General features: G+C 36.4%; 1 protein-coding gene across 2 annotated transcripts in view; it reads left to right on the top strand.

Moving 5' to 3' along the window:
- Positions 1-20,693, top strand: part of LOC134537647 (UNC93-like protein MFSD11) — a 51,762-nt gene extending 31,069 nt beyond the window's left edge. The window contains exons 2-8 of one of the 2 annotated variants that reach the window (XM_063378316.1): positions 1,373-1,542; positions 4,828-5,004; positions 6,476-6,741; positions 9,685-9,810; positions 10,741-10,909; positions 11,682-11,817; positions 13,901-20,693. In XM_063378316.1, coding sequence (XP_063234386.1) covers positions 1,373-1,542; positions 4,828-5,004; positions 6,476-6,741; positions 9,685-9,810; positions 10,741-10,909; positions 11,682-11,817; positions 13,901-14,107 — 1,251 coding nt within the window. In that variant the 3' untranslated portion in view covers positions 14,108-20,693. The remainder of the gene's footprint in view (positions 1-1,372; positions 1,543-4,827; positions 5,005-6,475; positions 6,742-9,684; positions 9,811-10,740; positions 10,910-11,681; positions 11,818-13,900) is intronic. The other variant, XM_063378315.1, reaches the window with a different exon arrangement.
- The last annotated feature ends 1,334 nt before the right edge of the window (positions 20,694-22,027 follow it).

The following is a 22,027-nucleotide window of genomic DNA, read 5'->3' as shown; positions in this document are numbered from 1 at the left end:
TTTCCTGTGGAGGACCCCCGGACCCCGTCTTAGTAAGAGGGGAATGGGTTTACATGACATCAAAATCATTATTTGTCCCCCCCCAACTTTATGAACACAGCTACGCCAATGGTACTTGTCGTCTGGGTTGAAGCCACGTCTTTATAGTCGATGGTGTCCCGACGTTTTGGCGTGCCTTGTTTGCCAGCCATCTCCAGAGGCTGTTGACACCCCCAGCAGGAGGAGGAAGTAGTTTTCAATTCGCCCTCGACTATGCAGGCGTAGCCTCAAACCAGGAGCCAAAAAAAAGTAGGCTGCTCGTAATCTCGCGGGGAATTTGGGTTCTCAAGCGTTAAGTCAATTTCGCAGTCGCGTGGACTTAGGCCTGGTTCATAAACAAAAACTCAAATTAATTATTGTTCAACTTCCAACTTCCTGTCGTTTTGGCTTGAGTTTCCGGCGGCCATGGTTCAATATAAGTAAGTGTTCTGAAATATTTTAAAGACAATAACTTCATGTACATTGTCGTAGATCCGAGGGGATTCACCCCCTTTGGAATTAAGACCCTCACGGAAGAGGCCTGCCTGTACTTGCAACAGCATGATTGTGAAACGGGTCTGATGCCAAAACTATGTCTTAACTGAAAACTTTCTGTATATTTTTAAGTTTTTTTTTTGCATGCATGTATGCCAACATGTGGGCAGTACAAAACGTACAAGCACCGTATCCGGAGATGACTTGTGCAGTTTTTTTTAACCCCACGTACAAAAACTCTCGGCCCTCCCTCCCCTTGCGAATCCTACAGATTTGCGCCACTGGTTATGTCCGTAGAAGCCCACGATGTTCGTTTTATTATATACATCGTGTTTACACTTCTTAAACTTGCACGCAGTGGAAAAAAAAAGTAACACTTTTAAATCAAATTATTTACAAATTCTTTTGTTTTCGTGATGAATGTGAACCATCAAAAGAAGCCCAGGATAAAAAAAATTGTTTTCAACTGTTTAGCAATTCTAAGTAATGGGGTCATTTCAGGGGCGCAACAACAGGGGGGGGGGGGGCAAGGGTATTTTGCCCCCTCCCCCTTTCAGAAACTTTGAAGTGGGGGCAAACGGGGGCAAAGAAAGTGCTGTGTAATCAATTTTTAGATAGTAAAACTGATTAAATAGCACCATTTTCAACCTTGAAATACAAATTTTTCCGGGGGAGGACCCCCGCTTCAATAGGGGGATCGATGATTCTTTATAAAAAAAAAAAGGTATATTGCCACCCCCACCCCCTTCTTTTGGAAATGTAGTTGTTGCGCCCCTGGGTCATTATTTTGCGTGTTTTTTTCTTCTAAACGACAGTGTATTGTTGAGCGCCTGCACGCCCTCTGTCTCCCCCCTCGCAGAAGACGGTGCTGGACAGCATCAACCGCGACGACCCGTCCTTCACCGGGGACGGCTACACCAGCCTCGCCGTCATCTACGCCGTGTTCGCCGTGTGCAACTGGGTGGCGCCGTCCATCATCAGCGTGTCCGGCCCGCGCGTCGCCATGCTGATCGGCGCCGCCACCTACATGTGGGTAATAGCGCTTTCTCCGCCTTCCCTGCTCGCTTCAAGTCTTTGAATATATATACTGTATAGAAGTCGCGAGTGGATAGGGTCTACTCTACGTTATTTCAGGAGCGCATGATGAGCAGCTTGGGAACTTCACCGCTGCAGTGCGCTGCCGTAACGCCCTGTATCGTCTTAGGTTGTCATTTACACGTTAGAGCGCAGCACTGTCGCCCGCTGTCATTCCCCCGCACCCTTCCCCCCTCCATCAGTCATTCACTGCAGCTCAAGGTCTTTCTACAGGAGGGGGAAGGGTTGTTTGAAGAGTTCGACACTTGTCCGCTAGGGACCACCACAAGTCGATGCCCTAGAAATGGTGGCGATTGCGGCGGTGAATTAACCGACTACCTCAAACCGTATTAGAAATTTTAACCTGGGCTGGCGACTTCTATACAGTATATATATTCAAAGCTTCAAGTCTGTTGGTTGAGATTCGTTACGGGCCCTGGACCCAGGATCGGAGATCACGCCCCCCCCCCCCCCTCCCCCCCCCCCCCCAGATATTTTAGTCACGTTCTGCATTATAATTGCATGTTTATTTCTTGCCTACACTTCTTTTTAGAATGTTATTTAACCTGAAAATTCAGGGTAAAATTATGGTTACTATTTTTATAAGTTCAAACTAAGCTTTATTTATAAAATTATTTTACTTTAAAATAACCACAGTGAGTATGTATATTTATTTCACACACTGAGACAAAAATAAACGGGGCTGGGCCCGGACCCCTCCAGCAGTGGCGGATCTAGGATTTTGGTTTGGGAGGGGCTTGACCCAGCTGAGGCTAGGCTTTATCAAGGCAAATACTAAAACAATAGTGGACCCAGATGCTTTTGGAGGGGGCTTGAGCCCCTTAACCCCCCCCCCCCCTCTCTGGATCCGCTACTACCCTCCAGGCCAGGGGTCCATCCAGCCCCACCCTTGTGGGGGCCATGGGTGGGCATGAAAAAAAAAGAGACAAGAATTATTATAAAAAACACAAAGGTACGAACGCACTGCGTGTGACCAGGCACCGCGAGGAAGTCAGCACTACCAGATGTGGGCACCACCTACAAGAAGCAGTCAATTGCAGGCAGGCACCACCGGCAAGCAGTTACAAACCAACCATTCAGCACTTCACACTTGTAGGGACCGCATGATGGCACAAAACTGATGGTTATATATTTAAAAAAAAAAACATTGAAACAACAAATACAACTACAATCATAGGTACCTATTATGAAACCACACAATAACAAGAAAACATTAACGTAATTAGTTATGAAAACAAAAGATTATATAATATGATTAAGCATAGCTTTTTTAGTATACCAATGATAAATAAGGAGATTAAAGATTAAAAAAATAATAAAGTTAACATTATTGCAGGGCGGGTTATGAAAAAAATATATATATTAGAGTGAATTTTTTCAATGCAAAAAAATTTATACAGGAAGATGGTGGACCCACATGTATGAACATTAACCCATATATAGTCACTTTCGTAAAATTAAAGGGGACATACCAAATGTATTGTTTTGACAAATGAAACTTGGTGATAGTGAAACTAGGTACCCTGGAATATATTTGGTAAACTAAAATAGTCATAGTAAAAGGTAATTTCAAGTTTTAAAAAGCCCTAAGGATACTGGTATTACAACAATTATAATACACATTCTCCTTATATTCTTCTGTCAGGCTTCGTAGCACTGTGGTCATAGTGCATTGTTAGTCAGCTAAAGGAACGAGGCTCGAAACTCGGCAGTGGAAAATTACTTTTATTTTTTTTAATTACAGAATACTGGATAATAAAAATTGTGCTTTAAACAAATATATATGAATACATTTTATTTGTTTATCATATTGCTATAATATTATTAAATACATAGTTCAGTCCATTGGATTGGTTATTTCTTACTACCCATATGTATAGTTTATTCACGCTATATATTATAACATTATTATTTAATATATAAATAAAATTAATAAATTAGAATAAACATTCAGTATATTTATTGATTTTCATTATAAATTAAAATTTATTTCGATTATTTTATTAATTAAATAATTTAATAAATGTTATGTTAATATTAAATACTGAGTATTTATTTTATTAATTTTCATTACAATAAGTTTCAAAATAGTTCAGTGTCTTGAATCAAAAAGCAGTGTAACTTCTAACACACTTACATAAGTACACACACTTTTTTTTTTCATTTTATATTATTTCTCCAGCTAGTTTTCAATTTGTAATTCTCTATAAAGGCCTTTTAGACAAAGACACGGAAACATAAAAACAGAAATGGAAATGGATCCGACATGCATGGTGTTTGTGTTTAACTATCCGCAGGGCTGTCTGAGCAAATAATTTGGTTGAACCCCCCCCTGCTCTTTACTTCAAGTAAAATTTTTCAAATCACATAATTAAAGTACTCACCAGAGATGTGCAACATTTAACCTCGGTAACGAGCAAATTCATGTGTTTTCATGTTGGCAATACACTTATAATACGAAACTCAAACATTAAATTTAATGTAGAATTCTTTCAAATAATGCAGAGCATGTTAAATATATGAATATTGTGCTTTAAACTACATTTCTTGATGCAAATTACCAGTAGTTTTCGCACCTGCTGCTAGAATTCGCAGACCAAATCTAATATTATATTCCCTTACACCTGGAAGGAAAGTATACAACGCAAGGCAGTGAGATGGGTGATTAGTATGTGGAATAGGAGGAAGAAGAAAAGATGCATAGACCATCAGTGATGAAGGTGATAAAGGAGAAGTGGTGCTGAGAAAAGCTGAGAGAGCTTGAAGAGAGGGGGGTAGAGAGGGAGGAGGGATCATTAGTGGAAGATCCAGAGGGAGTGGAGATGAGCGGAAACGAAGTATTTCTGGTGAGGATAGGGCGGGAATGGAATGGACTTAACTTCAGGAATTGGTAGGTTATGGGAAGGGGGAGGGGGGGATCTCCTTGCCACCGGGCGGAAGTTTCAAGCATTCAAGATATCTATCTCTCTCATCCATCCAAAATTTTCTTTAAAATTTAATCAGTGAAGGGAAAAAACTATATAATTAGGCCTATATAATATACATATATAATGTGGGTATTAATTGACTCCAATGGCCTATTGAAACTTTTATTTGATTATATAACATGAAAAAATGTTGTTTAACGAATAAAAATCAGGACATAGTATAAAGTATAATGCTCCTAGGTACCACTTGAATATTTTCCCATCCAACACACGTTTTCTTTATGCATTTCAGGTTGTTCATAGCGTCATTCTTCATCCCAAAGACGTGGCTTCTGTATGTGGCATCGTGTGTAATTGGATTCGGAGCAGCTGTGATCTGGACCGGACAGGGAAACTACCTGACGCTCAACTCGGACTCGGAGACCATCTCCAGGAACTCTGGCATTTTCTGGGCCATGCTGCAGGCTAGGTAATTAAAGCACAAACTGCAGTTGTATTAGTACAGTAATTACACAAGTTTTTCTTTTTTTTTTTTTTGTAAATATTATATTGCATAGGTAGGGACCGGAAAAATTCGCGGGTTCAATGACCTACAGGATGAACATAGTTCTACGTACACTCGGTCAAATGTCACCCACTCATTGGCTGCGAAATGAATACGCGAATTTTTCCGGTCTCTACCCATAGGTGATTTGATACATATTACATATATATTTTTTTATGCTGAATCATTTTTAAGTTAGTAAATATCTCAGCATAAAATAATCTAGACAGAATCCAAAGATTCTAACTGGCTCAACGTTCAATGAAACTAAAATTATTTATTTATTTGTTGTGTGACTACCAACTGTTTGGAAAATTTTAGAGTAGGCACAATATATGTAAAGAAAAATGCACATACATAAAGATGACACATATACAAGTGTACAGTTAATGGGAGAATAACTATATGGTTAATAATGTGAACAACAAAACAGAAAGACAAACAAAAACATACACCACAAAAAAAAGTAATACAGTTTGAGAATACTAATTATAATTAATGAAACATAAAACCAACTCTATAATTATGAGGATAGTAAATTGTAAATATATTTGAAATGTGTTATTGGATAGAGCCTGAAAATACATTTATTTTTAAAAATTGGTACACAGCTTATTCAATTTATTAAGCTGGTTGCAGAATTGAAAAAATAACAGTAACATTAACAGTAAGTCATGTGCACAGGATTTGACCGCCATGTTTTCGAACCTACTGATTCACAATAGCGCATAGGACGGTCATGTTCATGGGAGAAAGGTTGCGTGCATAGGAGGGAAATTAAATTATATTTTATTTCTCTTATGGACGTATGGTGTAACAGCCAGTGAGAGTAGAGTAGGATGCAATTTTGGTGTGACTAGAGAAATGTTTATGATTATCAATAGTATTGTGGCAAGAAATTGTCAAGCTGCAATGCTCAGGTGAATGTAATTCCTGCCTTAAAAATTAGTTATTGCTATTACTTATAAAATAAACGTAAATAAAAAATATACATGTTTAATGGGTAGAATGATAATATAAACATTTTACATAACCCAAATTAATTTATATGTTCACAAACAACTGCTCAGATGTCGGATACAATTCAAAATTTCATTGGGTGAAATTAACAGCAAAATTTCAATTGTGAACTGATTTCGCACAGGTCGTGTGCACAGTTGTGCTCATGGTCTGCTATGCACTCGCTTTTGTTTAATTACGAACCCAGCTTTATGATGTAACAATGCAATAACCCAACATTCTTTGTGGAGCCCAACCCTAAAGTTTTTAATGGTATTTTCAGGCTTGAACTCTGGATATATTTATTTATGTATTTGAAGCGCTAGTGTTTGGTAATGCAAGCTGTTTGCGACGTGGAAACACCGTGCAACCCTTGTGATGTGGTCTCTGCTTGCAGCATGTTCTTTGGGAACCTGTTTGTGTTCTTCAAGTTCCAAGGCAAGACGCACATCGACCACGACACGCGGCTAGTGGTGTTCATTGTGCTGATAGCCCTGGCGGCGGTGGGGGTGGTGTTTCTGTTGGTGCTGCGACCGGCGCAGAACGCCGACGGGGAGCTGGCGGGAAGGGACGACCAGGGCCCGCTCCACGCCCTGCAGAGGGCGCTCTCCCTCTTCACCACCAAGCAGATGTCGCTGCTTGGCATCACCTTCCTCTACACGGGTAACCTGCACCGCGGCTGCTTCCGACGGGCATGTCGTTTTGCCTAAAGGCGTTTTGCTTAATTTTAGGCAAAATGCCGTTTAGGCAAAAACCCGTTAGGCAAAACGCTGTTAGGCAAATCGCCGTTAGGCAAATCGCCGCTGGCCAAATAGGAGTTAGGCAAAACGCCGTTAGGCAAATCGCTGCTAGGCAAAATGCCGTTAGGTTAGATTAGGTTAGTTTAGGTTAGGTTAGGAAAAATGCTGTTAGGCAAATTGCCATTAGCAAAATGCCATTAGGCAATTCGCCGTTAGGCAAAACAAGGTTTTGTCATCAGAGTAACATTTTAGGCAAAACGCCGTTAGGCAAAACGCATTTAGGCGAAATGACTTTAGGCAAATCACAGTAACAAATTCATCTTTAGGCAAACCGCCGTTAGGCATATCGCCTGTTACTCCTTCCGACCGCTAGCATCCATGTATCGGAAATACTGATAGTTTGCTATCGATACATTACCGCCGATATTATTTCAATACCAACATTTTGTTCAGATAGCATCGAATTTGAATGAAAATACTATTTTTCAAGTACCAAACAATTTTTATTAAAGTCATCTGTAAATAAATTTTTGCAGAAAAAAAAATAACGAAATGCTGGACCGAAGGCTTCAAGGACAGCAGATTATTATTTAAAAAGGAATGGGGAAAAAAAAGGTGAAATATTGGAGTTCACCCTAGGGAATTTCGTAGTTTGGTTAGTTGAATCGTTGCAACGCAGTGTCAGGTCGACTGTTGGGCAGGAGTGGTGGCCGGTGGCGTGAAAATAGACACGTGGACGTACGTCTTGTAACTTATTTTATATTCATATTCAGTCTTTTCAGAAAAAAAAAATTCATAGTAGCACAGGAATTGCACAATTAAATGCAGAAATACATTTTTTTTCTCCTTCAGAAATCAGACTGTATATAAGCTAACTCCATTGTGCAACTAATAAACAAAAGGAAATGATACTTGGCACAATATAATCAACTCACATAATTTTCTTATTTATTAAAATAAGTTCTCAATTGATGACGTAGTAGGACGTTCATAGCTTCTGATTACCCAAAAACATCATAGTTTTAGTAACAAAAGAGTATTAAACAAGAGTTAAACCTAAAGTTACTCTATTTAATAATAATAATAATAATAATAATACTGATATTGTGTAAAAGCATATCACTATGTACAATTTAAGCTAATCAGATTGAATTATGTAGAGTTCAACTGTTGTGTATAATATTGTGTGGCGTTTGTGAAAAGCTTATGTTAATTGTGGCAGGACTTTAAGTCCTGTTCTACAATGACATGTAAACATAAAAACAGAAACGGATCTGGACCAGTGAAGGTATTTACATATCACTATCCATTCATCATTTACACAATGCACAGAAATGTAACAAATGGCTACCAATGAGATTTAACTTCACGGTTACGAAAAATTAATTTAATTGAAAGAATTTTGAGATCCAAGAAAAACAAAATGATCAGGTTTTACATGTATAGTAAAAATTAACTACAAATTAATGATTCAGCATTAAATATAGGTACTAGTATTTTAAATAATTCTCAACGTTTTTAACACGTAAATAAGCATTACTACCATCATGGCCAAATACTGTACTTCTATTATTCACACAGAATAATGGTAATGGAAGATTTGGCATTACCAAGCCAATCGTATGTTCGCATGCATGCCATTGTAGATACTCTGTTCAGTGAGATCAATCTCCGTTTACATGATCCGTCTCCGTATGTGTGTCATTGTAGAATGAGCCTAAGTAGGCCTCAGGCTTGTTGATTACGAACACTCTCGAATGAATATTATAAAAATTCTTATTTTTCATTTTTGTAAGTGGACAGTAAAATATTTGTGAATAAAGCAGGAATTACAATAGCCAGTCACATCCATCCATCCATCACTCGTCCATCCGTCATCCATCGTCCGTCAGCTGCCGAGCTATTTACAACACTCCATTCGTCCATCTTAATATTTTGTCATATACACGCTGCCAACTGTGGAGAAAACTTTAATTTTGGATAACATTCATCCTGTATAATTAGTTTGACAGTAATGTAAGCTATGCACTTATAATTCAAAAAACTCAATTTTTTTCACTCTTGTATTTACGTCAATATTTTCAGTGTTACCATGCTTAATTATTTACACTTCTATAAATCGGAAATTTTTTGTTTCAAACACATTTAAAATGTGTTCAAAGATAATTTTAAAAATTACTTTGCAAGTATCTTAATAATTAAACATACTTCAAAAACTTCCAATATAATAAAATTTTACACGCAAAAATCTTAGAAAAATTTGGAAGATATAATCTTATTCATCCGTCCGTCAAAAGTATGAGGTCACCAAGCTTTTGATAGGTGGATGGATGGAATTTTTCGGGCCATATGATTGGCTGCAGGTCACGTGATTGAGTAACAAAGGAGACGGGACTGTTGCAATTGCAGTTTTAGATGTAAGAATTTCTGATTTCTGACAACTACAGTTCTGTAGATTTATACTTCCTTGTGCTGTGAATTCTGGGAGCAACATTCGCGTGTTGGGCAGCCTGCTCAGCATCGTGACTGCCAGCACTATACGGGCCATGAAAAGTGTAGTGATGGCATCCGGGAACTCATCAGGGGGCTCGTTTGCATGGCTATAACTGTGCTTATAAATTAAAATTGTAAGGCAAACCTAAAATCCCTTTGCCTGGTAGGTAAATGCAAGGGCTATTCCTTTGTTTTGACACCGAAGCTGTCCAGTTCACCTTAGCTGATTCGGACAAAATTTGAATATTTTCTTGTGCTTTTTTTTTTTGGAGGGAACATGTCGCTCGTATTGCCTGCCTGTACCCACCCGCGTCACTGGTTGTAGCGTAGCATCAGAGAGCCTGAGGAACGGGATCTGTTTCGTGTCTTCCAGGCATTGAGCTGTCCTTCTTCAGTGGCGTGTACAGCCCCAGCATTGGCTTCACCCTGCAGATGGGCGAGAATGTCAAACAACTTGTCGGCCTCTCCGGCATTTTCATTGGCATGGGGGAAGTGATTGGTAAGTCATAGAAATTTTGCTTTGGGTTGTCATTAAAAGATTTAGTTAAAAAATATAATTATGAAATTTCTGAAATGATTTTATTTTTCTATTATTATTATTGCTGACATTTTATACAGCCCTTCTGCTGGTCTGTATTACAACTCTCATTAGCATATTACCTATTTATGCATCTCTTCCTACTCCATACTCTACCATTTGGCACTTATTTTGTACCTATTTTTAAAGCCATGCTGTTACTCACCACTGGTTTTCTAAGCCGAACGTAGCTTCACCAGAGCGCAAGGGGCAAGATTATACTGTAAATTGCGATAAAACCTAAATAACACCGCAAGACATGCCAATACAACACAACACCAAATGTAAGTTACTACACCATTTAGCACCGAAACATAACTAAAACTTGAAATCAATCAGCAATTTGACAAAACTTAACTCAAACCACAAAAATATTAACCATTTATTTTGGTAAATTATTTGAATGTAATTATTTAGCATGAATTTTGTACTGAAAAGTATAAACTAAAAAGATTGTAAAAAATTTGCATTATGTTGTTTGATCTTGCATCTCTTATTACTTAGATTTTTTACATTAATCTCATTGACAAATTTTTTAAATACTAAAAAATTTGCCAAATTTTTTCTGAGTAGTACTTTTGCAGATACGCTTCTTACAAATTATTTTATTGTTTAAGTGCCTCATGTGTCAGTCAAAATGAGACATTTTGATGAAGTTAGTATTGAGAAAAATTTTAGTTTCAAATGTGTTAAATAATGCTCCATTTTTATGAATAAAAACAATGTATAAAAATAAAAACAATTACACAGAAATCTCCTGTTTTATAAATGAAACTGACCAAAAAAAAATAAAACCATAAAATAGTGTCCCTAACAATGGCACGTAACATTCCTTGCATTTTTCACGTGCAGGTGGAGCACTATTTGGAATCCTGGGGCAGAAGACCATTCGGTGGGGCAGAGACCCCATTGTGATGATCGGCTTCGTTGTGCACATAGTCAGCTTCTTTCTCATTTTCCTCAACTTGCCGAACACTGCGCCGTTCGGAGACACGAACATGCCAGCATACATTTCCAGCAGGTACGATTGCAGTGCACATGGTCCCACGGTACAGTGTGTGTTACGTGAATAGCTGCACTACAGTCCTATATTATTAGAATAGAATTATATTGAACAAAATTTTGGTTTCATTCCAATTCAGCAGTCAAATCCAGTTCATTGATGTCATTGGAACCAAAAATTTCAGGTTTTCCTTTTACTGTAGTGAAAATACTTACATTATTATTGTAATACTAGCAGTGTGCCCAATGGGTACGTATTTGATCCTCATTTTAGATTAATTTAAAAAAAATGCTGATACAACTGTCTTTTATTTACAAACAGAAGCCTAAAATCAATTTCCATGTGTCTAACTTCAAAAATGACAAATGTCCATACAAACTTTCATCCTCTTATTTCCCCTTAGGGGATGAATTTTCAAAAATCCCTTCCTAGTGCTCACATACATTATATAAGGAATTTGTATGCAAAATTTGCAGCTTCTATACCTACCAGTTTAAGCTGTGCCATAGTCTGTCTATCAGTCAAGTCAGCGTTAAAAGTTTTGTTAAGTAGATAGTTTCATTACTTAGACAAGTAATTTGTGGGAAGTTCCGCTATTTTTCTTATGAACTCACAGAATTAGGCAATAAATAAAATGATTAGTTATCTTGCAGCTTGATAAATTCTTTTTTGGGCTAAGTTCCGTAACTGGATAGTTCTGGAAAACAGAGCTTAGAAAAAAATCTGAATGTGCGTTGGGTCTAGTGGAAAGAATATTGAGAGGCGGGTTGGTGTTTGTCGATGATTCCAGCCAGTACCTGGCGATGCTGTGCAGCTTCATGCTGGGGTTCGGAGACAGCTGCTACAACACTCAGATATACTCCATTCTGGGCGGACTGTTCCCAGACGACAGCGCGCCCGCGTTCGCTCTCTTCAAGTTCACCCAGGTCAGCCGCTGCAGTCCCTACAGTTCGTGAAAAATCAAGAACAACCTTCCACTGCGTTTGGATTTGCGAATCTTTAACGAAATCAGTTTGGAGGAGCAAAGAGACGGCTAACATTTCAATGACGGTCAATTGAAAGCCCTTCTTTGACCTATCTTTCTAATTTTTGTTCTTATTTTCCTACGTACCGAAATTGACACTGGCATGGACTTTATAAGTTTGTAGTCACATGTTAGTCAGATAAAAAATGTGAAATTTTAACAAAAAAAAATACAATAGTATGACGGAAAAATACTTAAAGTCATATTGGGGGCCATATGCATGTATCGTACGTACTTTTGAAGGAATGCAATATCATAATTTTTTGTAGAAATTGTGACAAATAAAATATTAAAACTCAAAGCTCACCAATACAGTAGAACCTTGATTATCCATGACCCAATCAATGGGTCATTCAGTTAACTGGGTTCTCAATTAAAAATTAAACATAGTTTTTTTGGGGGGAAACCAAATCCGGTAAATGTAATTTATTAGGGAAGGGACAAGAAAGGAGTAAAATTAAAAACTACGTATTAAACGTAGAAACAAACAGTAAAAAAAAAAGGATTAGAATTTCCCGTGTATAAATTACTTACGAAATTTTGCTGTATTTTATAACCTAAATACATTTAAATTTGATAATCCATGATTTTCGCTTATCCGTCATCCTGGCCCCTTTCCCCCCCCCCTTCCCCCCCCCCCCCCAATTACCACGGTTAATGAAGGTTCTACTGTACATACAAAATCCTGTAATGGGTGCACAGCAATCACTTTTTAATGTGAGATTAAACATTTATTAACTACATTATAATGTGGTTACAGATGTAACAAATTAAATTTTACGAAATTCTATACTAAATGTTAAAAGAACAGAAAAAATATTATTTGTTACAATGGATGGTTAGGGGAAGGGAGAGAAATTTCTTAACAGTAAACTTCAGAGGGAAGTTATGAATTAATGTGTATAAATCCAAGTTGGAGCTAAATTATCTCCATTGATAGTGCCTGTCACCAGGGGCATACGCAAAATTTAATTTTGGAGATGGAGTTCTATAGAACCACATTGCCCTTATTTGCTTTCAAATTCTTTACTTTTGTTGGTAGGAATGATAGATTTTCATAGATTTTTTTATAGGATTTGGGGGGGGGGGGATGTATATCTCACCCATTTCTTGTGTACACCCTCGCTTGTAAAAAAAAAAAAACAATTTTTTATCAGTCATCTGGTAAGTCACGATACTCCAATCCAGTAAACCCAGATTTGAGTCCTGGCCCAGGCAGTCCTGATTATTTGTTTCCCCTGGTTCCCTGAGATCACTTCAGGCCGGGCGGGGATGTTCCCTTGCTGTGGCCGGGTCCCCCCAAGGTCCTTCTTGATCTGAGTGGTTCTGTGTTTCCGTATCTGATGACCTCACCATTGATGAGGCATCCAGCCAGACATAATGGAAGGGCTTTGTTCCAGCATACAGTGGTTTAGCACATTCTGCAATCAGGCATCAACCAAACCGCTCCTATTTCATTTTTTTCATGGGGGTGTTGGGGAGGGGGGGGGGGTCCCCCTGGCTGTTAACCTTGGCTGTCGGGTCACATTGGTGCAGTGCCTGCATTTTTAGTTGCTCAGAGTTTATCGTTACTGTTAGTTTGCATTACAGTGTTTTTTTTCTTCCAAGTTATGTTTCACATTTCACTGGAACATTTCCATAATGATATTTGAAGAAGAACCATTGCTCATCTGTATTTTTTTTTTTTTCATATAAACAGCTAATTACAGATTGTTTTAAAGCTGGTACAGCCTATACCATGGTTTGTCCTCCAATTTAAATTTTAATTGATAGTACACACATGCAGGAAGGTCCCATTGTATCACCTCTTATCTGTACCAGTTCGTTTTTTGGAGTTAGAAATGGGGAAGGCGCCAGTCAAATCCTTAAATACCATCAGATATTCAGTATTTTAAGTACCTTTAGGTGTAGAAATGTTTTCGAAAAACTCTACCCTGCATGAATGCGTGAATGTTTTTAACGTGGTGCTCGTGGGTTCGGGACAGTCGGTGGCGGCGGCCGCCAGCTTCTTCTACAGCAGCCACCTGGGGCTGCACGCCCAGCTCGGGATCCTGATAGCGCTCGCCACGCTCGGCACCGTCTCCTTCTGCTGGGTGGAGTGGGCGGCCCGGGCCAAGAGGCGGGCCAGCGGCCACACGGTCGGCGAGGAGCCGTCCTTCGTCGACAGCGCCTCCGTCACCAAGGAGAACTGAGCCTCCCTCGCCGTCGTCGCAGCCACTCCGTCTCGCTGCCAGGCATCGGAGCCATCCCCGCCGTCTGGAGGATTTTTTTTAATTTTTTTCGCTGTAATTTCAGTTTTCAGATAGTCATCATACCTTCCCCAACCTTTTATACCTTGTTTTGTTTGATATTATATTGTTTATTTAGGCTTTTATGTCGGACAAATCTTATTTTTGTGTTAATTTAATGGCAAATATTTATGTCAGTCCTAGCATGTTCTGAAAGCATTGTGTGTTACGCAGTTTTGGAATAACGGTTTTTTATGTGGCCTTCATCTTAAAACACTTAATTTTTTTAGTAGCTCATTCATAAATAAATAAAAAATAGTGTTTCCCCAAAATTCCGAAAAAACTAAGGTTTCGGTGGTTTTGGGTATACGTACCTCATTTTTATTGGTTTGCGAATTATGTACCAAAAATATAAAGATTTTGAAGACGAAGAAAAAAAAAATATTAGTAGTTAATCCGAAACGATTCCATGCTTTCAGTACATGCTAGGGGCTGACGTGAAAATGTGCCATTAAGATCCTACAAGAATTTAAAATGAGGACTTGTTTATTATAAAAAAAAGCTTTCGTAAACATTTGAATAAACATGGTTATATTATGAATTGATTTGAAATCATGTACAAAAACATGAACATTTCGCGATAGGCTAAAATACAAATAGTTATACCTCCGTGCTGCCTCTGCTATTGGCTCGCAACTCACCTAGATGACTCTGGGCCAATGAGAAACACGCAACCAAAGCTTTATCGAATCACAGACTGCTACGTTCGGACGTCTCACAACACAGCAGCTAATGAGTGGGTGGCATTTGACCGAGTGTACGTAGAACTATGGAGTTCATCCTGTAGGTCATTGAACCCGCGAATTTTTCCGGTCCCTAGTAATGAATAAACAGAATTCATAAAAAAATAAAAAAATAAAATACTGAAATCTCCTGTTTCTAAAAATGAAATTAGCTTAAAAATAAAACCATATACTATTCTTGTCCCGTAATTATACATCGTGATCTGATAAAATAATTGTTCCTTATTGCGTATCCAGTTTATATCAAGTTTCTACAATTGAAACTTTCAAAATCAATTTTATTTTGGTTATGGTACAATTTCAAATCAAAAACACATACTTTATTTGAGTATTTCTAAAGTTAAAATGCAGTGGATATGTTGCACAGTACATTTTCTGCTGGTAACAATACAATGTTCCTCAAAAGTTATAAACACATTTCAAAATAAAATATATTTTGGTAATTTATAGCTTTCCAGCACAAAATGTCCAATATCGTTTCTTTATTTTAATATTTTATGTTAAAATACAACTGGATATGCAATCAATAAGGAACAATTATCTACCTCTGACATTTACTAAAGTCTCTAATATGTAATTGTTGGCAGGAAATAACTGATCGTTTCATGTGGCGACTATAACTGTCATTGTAATTAACTACTCCATCCACAAATGTCCAGCTATGTCCAGCTCAAAACTATTTTATATGGAAGCTGAATTCCAAGAGGTAGCAAAACTATTTAAATATCTAAGGTGGTGGAATGTGGTTCGTGTTGAGGCTCAGTCTCATGAGCTATGTTGGTTTATTTTTTTTTTGTCATTACTATTATTAGAGGTCTTCACCTCTAAATTCATTGTAATAGCTTTCTTGCATTTTTTTGTTTCGTCTCGAATGTTCTCAACAGATACTAAATATTATTCAATAGCAGTAAAAAGTCACAAAAGTGATCACAATTATGATAACTACGTGATCTTTTACAGCTCAGAAAGAATATTTTTAAAATAACTAGCTAATGTACTTTGGAAGTATATGTGCGCCTCCTCATGGGTCCTCCAGTGCCTTGCTTCGAATGGAAAAAAAAAAAATTCAACGATGCCATGCCCGTTGCCTTGGAGATGCCGAAGTTACCAACAATGCAATAGTCACTGACAAGGATACAATAAAATCATAGACACTTCAATAGGGAAATTTCATCTAGAAGAATCAAAATTCTGCTTCACAGGTGGTTTTTGCGAAATTTCACCTAGTGGAAAGTGTGGAAAGTTTCAACTCAATCGGATGAATGACGTATGAACGCATAGAAGACGAACATAAAAGAAGATGAACACAAAAATGAATTTTTGTATATAATATTTTGTAAGAAAAATTGTGACCCATTTACAGATGCAAGAGAGCTATCAGAATAAATTTACATGTAAATCCATTAATTAACATTGTAAAGACAAGAAAATGAAATAACCAACTCTGCCTTTAGAAATACATATGTTTTTGCTTCAAATACATTGAGAGAGGGATACCAGATGACTCAATAGATGGCAGTTAATTAACACTCCATTTATTATAATTTTTGAGGCCAACATTATGGCTTTTTACCATTTATTTCTAAAACTATATTGTAGGTATATATCTTGCAGCTAGTTTCCCCCCCCCCCCCCCCCTAATTGTTTGGTATAGAGCATTTTGTTTCTTGATAGTACTGGTTTGAATGCCACCATACACTTAAGTGAGATAAATCATTCATTACTTATCTAGTTTACTGGAGTAACTAAAATTGAAATAAAAAGTTGCATTTGGTTGCATATAATAACGTAGCAAACAAAAATATGAATTAATATTGACTTTAATAAATGAGGAATTTGGTATATCTAACTATGGTAAGTCAATTGGAAAAAAATTTACACACTTGGCTAAATTTAACATTTTTTGGGTGTATTGGTACTGTTTTCAATAATACTTCTGGGTCATTGTATAAAAGGTTATGGTTCGTTTGTTTAAAGGTGCTGGCAACATATTTTGCAATTTGAAATTTGGATTTGCTATTTTTAAAAATGTTCGGTGTCTTCTTGCTGAGATTATTAAACATAGCTAGTTTCTTAAGTTTCAAAAGTATTTGATGAAAATATGTCAAGAACATAATTGGCCATAATTTGTAGTTTATACATTTTAGAACTAGTGACTGCCATGAATTTTAGAATTGTGTAGAATGTTGTAAATATGTAAAGGTATTGAACTGATAAAGCAAACTACAGCATGAAACATGAGAACATATATGTTTCAGGGTGGTAAAATTTTAATGTATTAAAATAATTTTGAATGAGAAAAACATTGCAGGAAAACTAACGTTGAAACAATACAAAATATTGTTTGATATTAAATAATTTAATTGCTCATAAGTCATTTGAAACTAACAATCTAATTGTAAAAAATTTACTTCTTGTGACTTAAGTCATTTATATTTTGCATTTGGGTGAAAGGCACCATTGTTGAAGCGAGATGAATATAAATTATGTGTAAGATATGGGGTTTAAAAGCATTAACATTATTAAATATAACAGATCATTTGGAAAGTAAAACTTATGTAGCTATTTGTATTACACATGTAGTAAATAACTTATCATATCCAACTATACATCCCAAGCCACAGTAAAATTTTATGAAGAAAGACCATGTGATTATTCTGTATTATGTCAGAACCTACAATATAATACATGTGAAGACGTATTTTATTTTTGAATAGATAATGCACAATTTTATATTAATTGGTCTAGCTACTAAAAGGGTACCTACTAAACATTTGTTAGGAATTCAGCCACGAAGTTTGAGTCTGACAAGATCTTTATGTGATGAATGATGTTCATGTTTGATGATGTTCTGGGAAAAAACAGCAGGCCTGTGCTAGTATTTAAAATTTATATCTATCTTATAATTTATTATTCGTTTTAATTACTTAACACTTCGAAATAATGAATTTCTTTTTTTATATTCTAAGTACATAATGAAGTTGGTTCATAACACCTCATGTAACAAATTACATTGAGGTTAAGAGTAATTGTAATGTAATATAAATGTTTGTATTCTAGTTTCAATAATTTAATTGGCCCAATATTACTACCCAGAGTTCATTTCTACATGTGCACAGTTAACAGAATGCGAGACAATGAGTAATCTGGAAATTTTTCGCACCACAGAACAAATAATTATGATTTAAAAGCATACTTATCTTATAGGATATAAGTATTTTTAGAAATATTACTTTTAAATGTCGTGTAAAAGGCATAGGAAAAAATTTTTTAACACTTTTATTATTTGAATTTGATGTTCGTATTTTAGAATAATTTTATTTGTGTTCAAATTTGATTCGAACGAAAACACAGATATTCGTACAGGCCTAGGAGAAACAGATTTAGTTTAAATTAAGAGGAGCAGGTAGGATCTAGGCCTCCAAAGCAGAAGTGTGTGCTTGCTTTGCCGTTGGAGCAGTATAGTTTGCTCTAGAATAAATGTGTACCTGTAAGATGAATAAGACTGTGTATATAGATGTTGTATCACTGCAGAATATTGCATTTCCTTTTTGTTGTGTGTAGTCATACAGTTGGCACGATTGGTATTGTTCAGAAATTTCTCATCATTTATCATATTACTAAGGTTGAAAACTTAAACTCACCAACTAAGAATAATTTTGGTTGTTATGGTTAACCTTTTGTAATAATAAAAAATATTACTGTATGATCTACAATCAAATTAGAAATTTTAGTTGTGCCAAATTTGAGGTTATTATTACGTATATTATTACATATTTTACAGATTAAGGACTAGCAAGGCAGTTACATTTCTTAGTCAAAAATTGTAAATAAAGAACAATTTTTGAACTTGAGGTATCAAAGCTACATTTGACAGAGATTAAATTTCATTACTCTAAAGAAATTGAAAAAATTTGCTACTTTTCGGAAAAAATTAAGCCATGATAGATTTCTCTCAGCTACTCAGTTTTCAGCTTGTTGACTTGAAGCATGCAGTGTATTTATTTGTCAGGAGATAAATCTACTTATTACTTCAAAGGCATCTATGTACATTATTTGCCTCATGGTATGTGCCACAAATTAGAAATTACAGTGTGGTTCTCATTGGCAGCCACTGCATTAATGCCTACTGCAAGGTTCCTCAAGGTCGGGATATACATGCTAATTTTGCCTTGCCACAAATATGCCTGATACACTAACGCTTGTGCTTCACACAAAAATAAAACATGCAATTAAAATTTATTTTGCTGAGAATATAATCATGCAAAGATTATGTGGTAGAATATGGTAAAACTTTATAGACTTAAATATAGTATTAATTTGGAAAATTGTCTGTCATCTTGAAACTTTTCTCATTACAGAATCATAATACATACTTTAATCTCTTTATTTTCTAGCTGGAAAACTTGTGTCCAGCATATGGATGTGTGATAATGTGTGTGCCAATATTTTCTATTGCCAGAAACAAAAGGTTTGCATGTGCAATATTATAAAGGATGTATCAATAGCTAACTTTGGTGATTTTAATATCACTTTTTAAGACTCGTCTCATAAGTAATGTTGGTTTTCTAATTTTCTTGTCATTACAATTGAGGACTTTTCTTGTAAATATATATTCCAATAGGCTAGCGGTCTTGCATTTTATGTTTCATCTCAAATTTATTAAAAATGTATTTAATTTATTGAATATGTGTAAAAAAATTCATGTAATTGTTCATAATTATAATTACTTGCACAACATTTGACAGCTTGAAAAATGACTTTTTTTTTTTTAGTAAATATTTGGTTGAAAAAGAGATATCGGAATAAATATGCAGGAAAATCCCTTAATTAATAGTAATGATAAGAAAAACTATTAACTCTGTATGAGACTGCGCCTTAAGGATTGAATTATTTGTGCTATGGAACGGAACCTTCCAAAAAAAGACAGAAAATATATAAATGCATTGATTAAATAAATGTCATTTTACATTATCGTTATTATTAAATTGCTATAGCAAATTTACAATAGATCATAGTTGTTAGAATACAGTCAAATGTATATAAGCGTTGTAATGAAATTACTGTATTTACCATATTATTATGGTATGATATTTTTTTATATACGAACTGTAGACAGCTGTGCACATCATTATCAATTTTTGTAAAATACACGTATGTGTTTTATGTATGAGAAGCATCTGCATTGCTACCAAAATTAACTAAATGAGGCTTAATTTTTGTATTCCTGCAGGTTTATTTTTCTGGACTATTCTGAACTATTGCGTGAATATTTGTAGTTTTAAAGCTTTTAGTGTACCTCATTTGTAAAATTTGGCAATTTTAATGTGTTTGTCTTGAGTCTTCGTTCTGTTTATTTTTCTTATACATAGCCTACTTAGTGTAGAAAACTATATGCAGTCTCGAAAAACTTAATAAACTATGCAAACCTGATTATGTTAACAATTTCTTTGTTGTGTATTGTATTTTTAAATGTCTCAGTAATGTAAATAAAAAGGAGAGTTTATAGAAAAAGTGTTTTAAATTTATTTTCATCCTATAAGACAGGAGGAATTGAAATGACGAATCTCCTTTTGAAAGCCAGTTAGAAAAAAAAATGAAGACAGATTCTAATTCTTTATTCCGAATAATCGCAAAAAATTTCCTTACGAAAATGAAGCAGAAAAAGAAATAATTTTATAATAAATAAAAAACTAATTCAAATGGAACCTCATTTTTCTGTATTGACTTTTACTTGAATGAAGATATGTGTATGTCATAATTTGCATTGCCTTCATAAAAAAAATTGTTGTTTAACTTATATGCGCTGTTAATGTGTGTTCCTAAACAAAATTATTACCATTTAACTAATGATAATGTGCATTTTTACGAAGCCTCCATGGCCATAATGTTTCTATTTATAAGCAGATTTTCACTATTCCTGTTTTTCCTGAAAGCCACCTGTGTCCTCATTGGAACACACTACACATTTTTTGACATAATCCCTATGCCTTTCCATGCACTTGCGCCAACGCGAGACTAATCAGACAAACCAGGCGGAGAAGAACCATGGAAGTGGTTGTGTAAACCAGGCTTGAATGAGAGCTTTCCCCCTAGTCATCAGAATAAAAGGGGACGGTTCAGAGACTAAAAATTGTTACACTTCCACATTGTGTTAATTTTGGTAAAATGTGAATAAAACCAAAATCAACTATCCAACCACTCCTGGTCAGTATAAGTGCCTGCGTAGCTGTGAACAGTCACTAAAGTCAGACTTCAAATGGGGAGGGTGTGTTTCTCCTGGGGACGCACCACAACGCCGAAATACCACAACGCCGAAAACCATAACGCAGAAATGCTAAATTGACCACAACGCCGACAGCTAGAAAACTGCTGTGTACCACAACGCCGAAATACATTAACCCCGAAAAATGTCATTGCAGGACTGCCACAAAGGTTAGGTTAGGTAAGGTTAGCACACAAATTCATTAAGTTGTTTTTCATTTTTCTCCTGTGCCCCCCCCCCCCCCCCCCCCCACACGCAGCAACATTTTTCGGCGTTACTGTATTTCGGCATTGTGGTACACCGTAGTTTTCTAGCTGTCGGCGTTGCTGTCAATTTGGTATTCGGCGTTATTGTACGTTCAGCGTTGTGGTAACGACCCGTTTCTCCTCCCTCCTGGTTGGCTTTAGACACGCCCCCCCCCTTCACTGTAATGTGCGGGTTTTACCCGCACGTGCGCAGGACAGGGCTGAGAGCCGCAGTGTTGCCAGTTCTCCACTCTGCCCCTCCAACCGACCAGGGCCATGACCTTCCGCGGCTGATCGGTTAACAATCCGCCGCGCCCGTGAGTGAAGTTTGACGGCCCACCGGAAAATACCTTCGCGTGCATTTTAGATATTAACACACAACCATGCTGTAGATAATATTCTATGTTAATTATGGTTCAAGATAAAACCAAATACACATTAAAAAAATATTTTCATTAACATTTCAAACATAAATCTTGAAATGAGACTTTACAAACATGCTTTATCGCCATAATTTATAATTTTCTTGTGGTTACCTCAATTTGGGAAGACATGAAGTTATGTGACGTAA

This window comes from Bacillus rossius, chromosome 12 (assembly GCF_032445375.1).
Source record: "Bacillus rossius redtenbacheri isolate Brsri chromosome 12, Brsri_v3, whole genome shotgun sequence".
NCBI lineage: Eukaryota > Metazoa > Arthropoda > Insecta > Phasmatodea > Bacillidae > Bacillus > Bacillus rossius.
Note: the sequence above shows the minus strand (reverse complement) of the source record. Positions and strands in the feature narration are given on the sequence as shown.